Genomic DNA, 11,289 nt, shown 5'->3' on the forward strand with positions numbered 1-11,289 from the left:
TCATTCACAGATTAAATTTGATACAAAAACAAACACCTCCAATAGAAAGTGGAAGAATTTGGAACCCATACGCAGTTACTGCGGAACGGGGTTCACGCATTAAAATAGGAAATTATAGAGCTGAAATTTTTCATTATTGAATAATATATAAAGACTTATAAAAGTTGAGATGGTGGATTTGTTATTGGATGATTACGTAATGATGGTTGATTGGTCTACGCGCTGATTGAAATTACCAAATATAAAGACAGTGATGTGACATTATTATTTCTACGTTAATTTTGCTTTGGGTCCCAATCTAAGTTTTCCTTTTCACTGTACTTTTCCATTTCATTTTTCTTTCCTTTCCAGATGATTTGCAATTTACTAAATAGTCACTCAATTTCAATTTACTACAAATTTCATAACTTCATCACTGAAATACACAAACTTCAACCTCGTACTTCAATAGTATCCGATATTTTTTAATCGATTTTGAAGAATAATACTTGTACATAAATAGTTACATAATAATTTATGTACAGATGAAGTGTCAAAAAGATAGTGAGAATGTTTTTTTTGTTTTTTTGGAAGAAATTTTGATCAAATCATATTTTACTATATCATGTGTATGTAAACCTATTATGTACATGTAACACAATCGATCTATTTTACCTACTAAAAATTGATATAGCCGAATATGATGCTCGTCCATTAATCTGAAGTTAGTTAACCATGTGGCAAATGCTTCGATTCGAGTTGATAGGCTACCTCTTAGTTCTGAATTAGATGATTGTACTTGCCAATTTGTTCCTCCAAATGGAAACCTTGTGGCCCATACACGACCTTGAATGAATTATATGCCCCCTTTTGTTTTGCACTGAATTTATTTTAAAGAAAGTTACTTCTCTTGATAAATAAGCAATACATCCAACACCTATTTCTTATCAATTTGTTTTTATTTTATATACACTCTACACTTTTATTTCATTGGTGAACTAATTAAGAATTTTTTTTCTATATGTAGACTTTCAATGGTCAAATACTCAAAGTTGGTCGAAAATGTAAGATATATTAAAATAGGAAACTAGATGACAAATGATTAAATTTTTATTTAATTATGTGAAGACCATTTAGTTTTATTTTTTTATTTGGTAAGTTAATGCCATTTAATTTATTTGTTGACCATGTACTTATTAGCTGTCTCATTATAGGTTTGTGTCTTCTTGCCAATCCATAGGTATACCATGAAGTGACAAATGTTATACCTGTGAACCAAACTCCTAGAGCAAATGTGGGGTCATAGTACATTCTAACCACTTGAACAAGATCCATATAAGATTTTGCCATTTTATATAATGGAAAATATTTCCTAAAAAACACACGCAACAAAAGTAAATCCAATGCCACTGGAAAATATATTTGTGATTGCAAATATAATCTTGGACGACTGACATGTGATGATAATTTGTTTTCTTTTTCATCAATTTCAAATTATAGATCACTTTCTTTATTGAAAATATAGATATTCTTTAATTTTCTAGTATGCTCTTAGTTAATATATCTTGTTATCAACAAATATAAATGTTAATCTTATTTAAGTTAGAGTAATGCTATTCATAGTTCCTCACTACGATATTCAATACCATCCAATCCACCTTAACAAAGATGCCCTGAAGAAACAAATGGGATTATGTTAACAACCAACAAAGAAGTTTCTACTCTTCTAGCAGTTCTCCTCAGTGATAAAATTGAAATCATACACAACATAGCAACATTCATTAGCATGAAGACTTGCAGTGAATTCCACATAGCTTTCACTTGGGTCACCAACTTTTTCAACGACGACCAGCTTTTGCTTCTCTTCAATTTTGAAAACTATAAATCGATATGTTCTTTTTTGCTTTCATGGCAGAGGCATTCAAAGCAGCTGTTTTTCAGACGCAAGAAACACTGGAGAATCGGCCACCCTAAAATGAAATTTTCATCCAAGATTTAATAATCGGTCCATTCTTAGTCTCAATAAAGTACATCTTGTTTCAACTTACATTCATCATGAACAGCCATCCCCAACACTGCGTTAGCCTACAATCATGTAAGTTACAAACCATATCAAAGAAGTTTCAAGATTGGTCTGCTCAAACGAGCTACCATGTTGCGGGGGTATGTTAAGGAATAAAATCTCACATTGAATAAAGATGAAAACATAGACCAATTTATAAATATTTGAGATATTCCTCTCAACAAGGTTGACCTTTTAATATGGAACTCTCAGTCTTAACACCATAAACGTAAATAGTTTCATGGATCAACTTCACCATAATAACTATTTTCAGTTCTGCCGTTTTTATTTAATCTTTTTTATTCTTTTCAAGCTTTACAAAAAAATAAGATAATAGAGACAACAAGAAGAAAAGATATAAAAGAGAGTGAACAGTGAAATTATGTGCGTTAGTTCTCTTCGCGGCGTGTCTACCGTCGAGAAAATACGACTTGACTTGGTATTGTATTTTAGTTGTACGAGGTGGGGTACGAGTAGCTTCACTTGTTCTCTTATCTAATTTTCATTTCATTCATAACTGAAAACCCTATAATAGTTATAGAAGGCACAGGAGAGGCGAAACTGATATGCACATATTGGCTGTCATGAGGCTCAAGTCTTGAGGCAAAAACTTTAAGGCTTTTAGTGATTGCCTCACATGTAGCATGCCACAAGACAGAAACCTTGGGCTATTTTTAGAAACAGTAATACTATTTAGCATTACTGGTGTTTAATATCAATTTAGGTGATAATACTTGTGCCATTCAATTGTAGCTTTAATTAAATATAAGAATTTATGACTCATTCATTAGGGTTCATGATATGCTGATACTTAAACTGGAGTTAGATAACATTATTCTATTAAAAATGAGTACATCAATTAAGTTGATTTACAACTTGTAACTTGTACGACTTAAAAGTTTGAGTAATATTATTTTGTCTCACTAAGATTATAACCATGATTTATGTGACACTAATGTGATATTAAATGATAAATACAATTAAATGAAATGAAAATTTAATTCTACATTTCATTTAGTTTATCATCTAACACCGTATAAACTGAGATTATAACTCTAATGTGACTAAATGACATTACTTTAGTTTTCAGACATGCTTAATTCAATAAGCACTGAACATGTTTAGTGGTGAGTCGAGAACGATGTTATCAAACACCCCTTGATTGATCCAGTCGCATAACAATTACAATGGATTGTTGTTCTACCAAGAGACCACAATATAAATAGAAACAATAAACTGTCATCCTTGACTAAGAACAAAATTAAGGTTTCGAAATTGTTTCGGCATAAACTTGTGAAATATAAATTTACATCCTATTTCAGTTTAAACGACTACATTCCATGTCACTGCACCAATAATTGTAGCATTAGAGTCAAAACTCGAACCTACATTCATATGGAAGCCAGAGACCTTGAAAGTTGGGAATACTGAAACCATGTTTATAGAAACGGGGTCTAAATACTTGAGTCCAGTGTCCTAAAGTAAAGAAGGCAAGTTCCTACTTATGTGTATGGATTTATATCTTCGAATCCAAATTAGGAAGAAGAAAATAGTAATTGCAAACTTAAACCGGGTTTCTTTAATTGCAATTCCAGGAGGAAAAATCTGATTCCAATTAGAATTTCAAATGTATAAAATGAAAACAAACCTTGAATTTGAAATTATCTGATTTCCGTTTCCACACCCAAATGCATGATTTACGAAACATAAAATAAAAATGAAGTAACTTTCCAACAATTCACACATCCGGTGACTTATTCACATGGGAGCGGGGGTGCGATCGCCTCGGCAAATTTTTGATTTTTTTTGGATTTACATCAGAGACGGATTCAGGATTGGATCTAAGACCGGACTATAAAATTTCAAATCGAGCTATTACGTGGGAAAAAAATTACACATAAAAAACTGATTTTTTACCCAAAAAAATTAAAAAATACCTTTAAAAAAAATATGTTGGGCCTGAGTCCGTCCCTGATTTATATAGAAATCATACATAATAATTCTGCTACATATACGTTGATTTTGTACAAACAAGTTGAAAGCTGCACCCCTACCAAACATTTTTTCGCCCCCATTCCACATCCACATGAAAATCTTGACAACGCTACTACATACATCCAAGAAGATCTATTAGATCTCTTCCTTTTTTTACAACTCGCTAATATAGTAATTTTTTGTTTATCATTCCTAATACTTTATATTTTATATCCTACATCGTGTTGTTCTACATTTATTCCTTTAGTAATTATCTTGAGCCGCACATAAATTGTTTTGTGAAAGCTGAAAAACCAAAAAGAGACCGTTTAAATGAGGCCCTACATAAATTCACCTGTGGTTAGAGTTGCAAAAGTAAGAGCTCTTGAGGTTATCCCACATCAAATGTGAATGGTATTGGTATTCAGTTTATAAGTGTGAGGGAAAGTCTCACCTCTTGAGCTAACTTTTGATATGAGAGAAGATCAATACCATCCAACACTAATATCAGAGCCCGGTTTATCAACAAGTCTTTGACACAACAATCACAGAGATGCGAGTTTGTGTGAAGGAGAGGCAGGTTTGGTCTCCCATAGGGCCCGATGTGTAGGGGGAGACGTGTTTGGTCTTCCGCAAAGCTCAATGTGTGAGGGGGAGATTGTTTATGTTGTCCCACATCGTTTGTGGATGAGGTTGATATTCAATTTATAAGTGTGGGGGAATGTTTCACCTCTTGAATTAGTTTTTGGAGTGAGAGGGGCCTATTATCACCCAACAAGAGCTTGTATAGGACTTGTAAATAATCCAAGGAACTTGACATGATTAGGAACCATACTAAAGAAACAAGAACAGCAAATATAATTACTAATTCATCCGTTAAAATACTCATCAAAAGTCAAAAATGAACCATCAAAGAAAAGAACACGTCTAGTTAGTATCAAGAGTCTTGACCAACTTTATCCTCCTCCTATCGAACACCTATATAACTTAATTAATTAGAGTTAGTATAAAATAATATTCAACAAGACATAAATATAATTCCATTACTTCAGATAATATAATGTGACATACTGACATACTTCAATTAGATTGATGATTTCAATCTCAATTAGACCATCTCTTTGAGCAAGATTGTTTCATTCTCGAGTAGATCAATGCTCATTGTAGTGCTATAAATTAACTTAGTTTCGTCTCATTCTCTAATTAGGACCCCTTTTTGCCCATCTGAATCTGAAATTAGGATCATTATTCACATTATAGTAAAATTAAAACATAAAATCACGACTGTAACTTTTAAATTTTGTCTTTCCTTGACTTGAAAAATGAAATGAGCACTCGATCTCTTGCAAAATAACATTCAAACTTGAACAATATATACTTGTTGAAATCACTTTTCTTCTTCTACTTTATTTTCTCTAATATCTCTTAAGCTAAAAAGATTAATGGAAACATTTTGGCATTAACAAGAGAGAAAAAGTGCCAGGCTAAAATGGTTTTTATAGAGGTTTCTTCATGTTCAATTCTCATCATTAAGGTTGGCCTTTAAAAAAAAAAAAATTAACTTCCAAAACGTAATGCAATATTGAAATCGTAATATATATCTTGTAATATTATAATAAATAAATAAGTTGCCAAATAGTCCCTAAGTCTAATTAATAATCACTTAATTTGCCTACAACTTTTAGCCCCTCTTTGAGCTGCATTCTTTAAAAAACTTATTATTCTCCAAATTTATTTTTGTTACAAAATAATAGGCTAACATTACGAGCTAATTAGTCTCTAATTAGGCCTAATTACAGTAGCCTAATTAGTCTCTAATTAGCCTAATTTCAATAGCTAAATTAACGTAATTAACTAGAGAAATTAGCATACCCTAGAGAGATTGTACATGTGTATATATATATATAGCGTGATTTCCAATGAATATGAATATAGAAAAATTCCAAGTTCTCTATTCAATTACATGGTATCAGAGCCATGAACCATCTTACCCGTGGTTCGGTTCTTTGAATTAGGCGACATCTTTGCGTGTCGACCTCACTGTGGTCGGCCCTTTGCCTCCGGATTTCTGGCGGCATCATCTGTGATTCCGGCATTTGGGTTTCACTCCTAGTTGCCGGCAGTTTGGTTTCTAGCCAGCAGATCGATTGGATTGCTGGGTAGATCGATTGGGTTGCCGGTAGTTTCTGAAATCCCTCGGTCGCCATTTGGGTTGGAGTATGCGCCTCTGGTTCGTGCCTCTGGTTCGCGTCTTTGAGACGTTGTTTTGTGGACGAAAAATTTCTGGTCGGCCATCTTGAATTACGGGATTTTCTTTTCTGGTGAGTTGGGTAATTATATTCTATTGGGCTCTACACACGTGATCTATTTAATTGGGCCATATTAGATATATATTTATTTTAACTTTGGGCTGTTAGACTTGGTGGATTATTTGTGGAGTTTTGTTTGAGTTGGATTAATTGAGTCTTTCAATCTGCCTATTATTGGATAATTGAAAGATGACTGAGTTCAAGGGATCTGTGAGCGAGATCATTCCAGTGATGTCCAAAATCACTGAACATAAATTGAATAGCACTAATTATCTGGAATGGAGTAAGACGATTAGAATCTATTTACGGAGCATAGACAAAGATGATCACTTAAATAAAGATCCACCTAAAGATGATACAAAACAAAGTTGGTTGAGAGAAGATGCAAAACTTTTTTTTACAAATCAGAAATTCTATTGACAGTGAGGTAATTGGTTTAATTAATCACTGCAAATTTGTAAAAGAGCTAATGGACTATCTGGAGTTTTTGTATTATGGCAAAGGAAATGTGTCAAGAATTTATGAAGTTTGTAGGGCTTTTTACCGTGCTGAAAAGGAAACCAAGTCCCTCACAACTTATTTCATGGACTTCAAAAGAACGTATGAAGAACTTAATATGCTATTGCCATTCAGCACTGATGTCAAAGTTCAGCAAATTCAAAGGGAGCAAATGGCAGTTATTAGCTTCCTGGCTGGTCTTCCTCCTGAATTCGAGACTTCCAAATCTCAAATTCTCTCTAGCTCTGAAATTCTCTCTCTTCAAGACGTCTTCAGTAGAGTTCTACGCACTGAAAATACATCACCTATTCAGGAAAATAATGTTCTTGTTACCAAAGGAGGGGAAATTACTATGCAAGGAGGCCCAACAATAGGGGAAGAGGAAACAAGAATACTGATAACCGTAAATATGATTCAAGCAGCGTTGTGTGTTACTACTGCCATGAACCAGGCCACACCAAGCCATACTGTAGGAAATTGCAAAATCGCAATCAGAGAACTCAGATCGCCAATGTTGCTGCTACTCCTAGTTCATCTTTTGAGAAAACTGTTATGATATCAGGTGATGAGTATGCCAAATTCTCTCAGCATCAAGAATCACTAAAGGAATCCCCTCCAGTTACTGCCCTTGCTGAGTCAGGTAAAACATGTCTTATCTTCTCTTCAAAGAAATGGGTAATTGATTCAGGAGCCACAGATCACATGACAGGTAATTCTAGTACCTTCTCTAGCTTTCGATCACACAAAGCTCCTTCTCCTGTTACCATAGCTGATGGGTCAACCTATAACATTGTGGGATCTGGGACTGTTAAACCAACTTCCTCTATTACCTTGTCATCTGTTCTGAGTCTACCAAAACTTGCTTTTAATTTGATCTCTGTAAGTAGACTTACCAAGGATCTTAATTGTTGTATCTCATTCTTTCCTGATCATTGCTTTTTTCAGGATCTTATGACGAAGCAGATTATTGGTAAAGGACATGTATCTGATGGTCTCTATATTCTTGATACGTGGGTGCCTCGATCAGTTGCTTGTTCAGTACCAGCGCCCCACTTATAGCACATTGTCAGTTGGGACATCCATCTCTGTCTACATTGAAGAAACTATGCCCTCAGTTCAACGATGTATCTTCACTAGATTGTGAGCCATGTCATTTTGCAAAACATCACCGTAGCTCATTAGGTCCGAGAATTAATAAACGAGCTGAGTCTGCTTTTGAGTTGGTTCATTCTGACGTTTGGGGACCATGTCCTGTTGTGTCTAAAACTGGGTTTAGATATTTTATTACTTTTGTGGATGATTTTTCTCGAATGACATGGATTTACTTTATGAAAAATCGATCTGAAGTGTTCTCTCATTTTTGTACCTTTTATGCTGAAATTAAAACCCAATTTAATACTTCTGTGCATATACTAAGAAGTGATAATGCAAAAGAATATATGTCAGACTCATTCCAGACTTACATGACTCAACATGGGATTATTCATCAATCATTTTGTATTGATACTCCTTCTCAAAATGGAGTTGTTGAGAGAAAGAATAGACATCTACTTGAAACAGCTCGAGCTCTTCTGTTTCAAACGAAGGTTCCTAAGCAGTTTTGGGCGGATGCCATCTCTACAGCATGTTTTCTGATTAATCACATGCCATCTATAGTACTTAACGGGGATATTCCCTATAGTATTCTATTTCCAAACAAGTCACTATTTCCAGTAGAACCACGGGTATTTGGAAGCACTTGTTACGTTCGTGATGTAAGGCCATCCGTTACTAAACTGGATCCAAAAGCCTTGAAGTGTGCTTTTCTAGGATATTCTCGTCTTCAAAAAGGGTATCGATGCTACTCACCTGATCTCCATAAATACCTAGTTTCTACTGATGTGATCTTTTCAGAAAATACACCATTCTTCTCCTCTCCCTCCATCTCTACAAGTCAGGGAGAGAAAGATGAGTGACTAATCTATCAAATCACACATCCAAGTGCTCCTATTGAGCAATCAGATGATGGCGCTTCTCTCACATCTCCCGGAATATCTAATGAGCAATCTCCTACTCAAGTAAAGCCACCTGTTATCCACGTTTATTCCAGAAGGCAAGAGACCAATGATATATGTCCTGCACCGGCTACTTCGTCATCTGATTCTCCAAATGACCTTGACCTTCCCATTAGTCTTCGCAAAGGTAAACGCCAGTGTACTCTCCCTAAATCTATTTATCCCATCGCTAACTTCATTTCTTACGACCATCTGTCTCCTGCGTCTTGTTCTTTAATTACCTCTTTAGATTCAATCTCTGAGCCTAGAACAGTAAAAGAAGCCTTGAGTCATCCTGGTTGGAAGAATGCAATGTTTGAGGAGATAAACGCTCTAGATGAAAATCACACATGGGAGTTGGTAGATCTGCCTAAACGCAAGAAAGCTGTGGGATGCAAATGGGTCTTTGCTGTCAAGGTCAATCCAGATGGTTCTATAGCAAGACTTAAAGCCAAACTTGTTGCAAAAGGATTTGCTCAGACTTATGGAGTGGATTATTCGGATACCTTCTCTCCGGTTGCCAAACTTACCTCTGTCCGCCTATTTATATCCATTGTTGCATCCCAAGATTGGCCCTTACACCAATTGGATATCAAGAATGCATTCCTTCATGGTGATCTCCAAGAAGAGGTGTATATGGAGCAACCACCTGGATTTGTTGCTCAGGGAGAGTATGGGAAAGTCTGTCATCTGAAGAAATCTCTGTATGGTCTAAAACAGAGTCCTCGTGCCTGGTTTGGCAAGTTCAGTGAAGTAGCTTAGGAGTTTGGGTTGAAGAAGAGCAAATGTGATCATTCAGTCTTCTACAGACAGTCAGCAGCTGGCATTATTCTTCTTGTTGTTTATGTTGATGACATTATCATTACAGGAGATGATTGTGCAGGAATCTCCTCTCTCAAGTTATTTCTGCATACCAAATTTCACACAAAAGACTTGGACCAACTAAATTATTTTCTCGGAATAGAAGTAACAAGAAGCAAAAAAAGGGATATTCTTGTCTCAAAGAAAGTATGTACTTGATCTGCTCACAGAAACCGAAAAGATGGGAGCCAAGCCATGTAGCACTCCAATGGTTCCTAATGTACATCTTACAAAAGATGATGGTGATTTCTTTGATGATCCAGAAAAGTACAGGAGACTAGTGGGAAAACTAAATTATCTCACAGTGACTCGTCCAGATATAGCTTATGCTGTCAGTGTTGTTAGCCAATTTATGTCTGCGCCTACAGTAAAACATTGGACAGCATTGGAACAGATCTTGTGTTACCTGAAAAGAGCTCCTGGCCTTGGTATAGTGTATAACAATCACGGACATTTTTGCATTGAAGGCTTTGCAGATGCTGATTGGGCTGGATCTAAAATTGATAGACGGTCTACTACAGGGTATTGCATCTTCGTTGGTGGAAACCTTGTGTCCTGGAGGAGTAAGAAGCAGAATGTCGTATCCCGGTCCAGTGCAGAATCGGAGTACAGAGCCATGGCCCAGACTACATGTGAAATTTTGTGGATACAACATTTTCTAGCTGAGGTTGGATTGAAGCCTTCGGTACCAGCAAAACTCTGGTGTGACAACCAAGCTGCCCTTCATATCGCCACAAATTCGGTATACCATGAAAGGACTAAACACATTGAGGTTGACTGTCATTTCATTCGTGAGAAAATCCAGGAAAATATAATCTCTACTGGTTATGTAAAGACTGGAGAGCAACTTGGGGATATCTTCACAAAAGCGTTAAATGGGACTAGGGTTGAGTATCTTTGTAACAAGCTGGGCATGATTAATATCTATGCTCCAGCTTGAGGGGGAGAGTTACAAAATAATAGGCTAACATTACGAGCTAATTAGTCTCTAATTAGGCCTAATTACAGTAGCCTAATTAGTCTCTAATTAGCCTAATTTCAATAGCTAAATTAACGTAATTAACTAGAGAAATTAGCATACCTTAGATAGATTGTACATGTGTATATATATATAGCGTGATTTCCAATGAATATGAATATAGAAAAATTCCCAGTTCTCTATTCAATTACAATTTTCAACCATACATTTTTCTTATAAAATAAGGAAAAATTAGGTTCACTACCCTCAAAAAATAAAACATTAGATTAATTCCCTTAAAACTAAATAGAACTACAAATTTTCGTATTAATTACGCCCAAAACCCTGAAATTCCGAAAAAAGCCCACAAATTGATTTTGTCATTTTTTTTTTTTAAGATTTTGTTACTTTTGAGTTTTTGTTACCTTTTTTTTTTAAATATTTGTCACTCTCCTTTAATCTTTCTTTTCTCTTTTTAAAGTATTAAGAGCTAATCATACTATAGGAGTATTGGTTCAAAGAGACATCATGTGTTACTTTTTTACGAAAAAGAGACATGATACTTTTTAGTAATGATATATATTAACTCCTTCAAAAAAAAAAAAAAAAAAAAAA

At 35.1% G+C, this 11,289-nt stretch overlaps 1 protein-coding gene across 1 annotated transcript in view; it reads right to left on the minus strand.

The window, feature by feature from the left end:
• LOC111389237 overlaps nucleotides 1-6,222 on the minus strand; it is a 9,743-nt gene extending 3,521 nt beyond the window's left edge. Inside the window, exon 1 of the mRNA XM_023014126.1 lies at nucleotides 6,074-6,222. Within this exon, the coding sequence (XP_022869894.1) occupies nucleotides 6,074-6,222 (149 nt within the window). The remainder of the gene's footprint in view (nucleotides 1-6,073) is intronic.
• Between the last annotated feature and the right edge of the window lie 5,067 nt (nucleotides 6,223-11,289).

This window comes from Olea europaea, unplaced genomic scaffold (genome assembly GCF_002742605.1).
Source record: "Olea europaea var. sylvestris unplaced genomic scaffold, O_europaea_v1 scaffold571, whole genome shotgun sequence".
NCBI lineage: Eukaryota > Viridiplantae > Streptophyta > Magnoliopsida > Lamiales > Oleaceae > Olea > Olea europaea.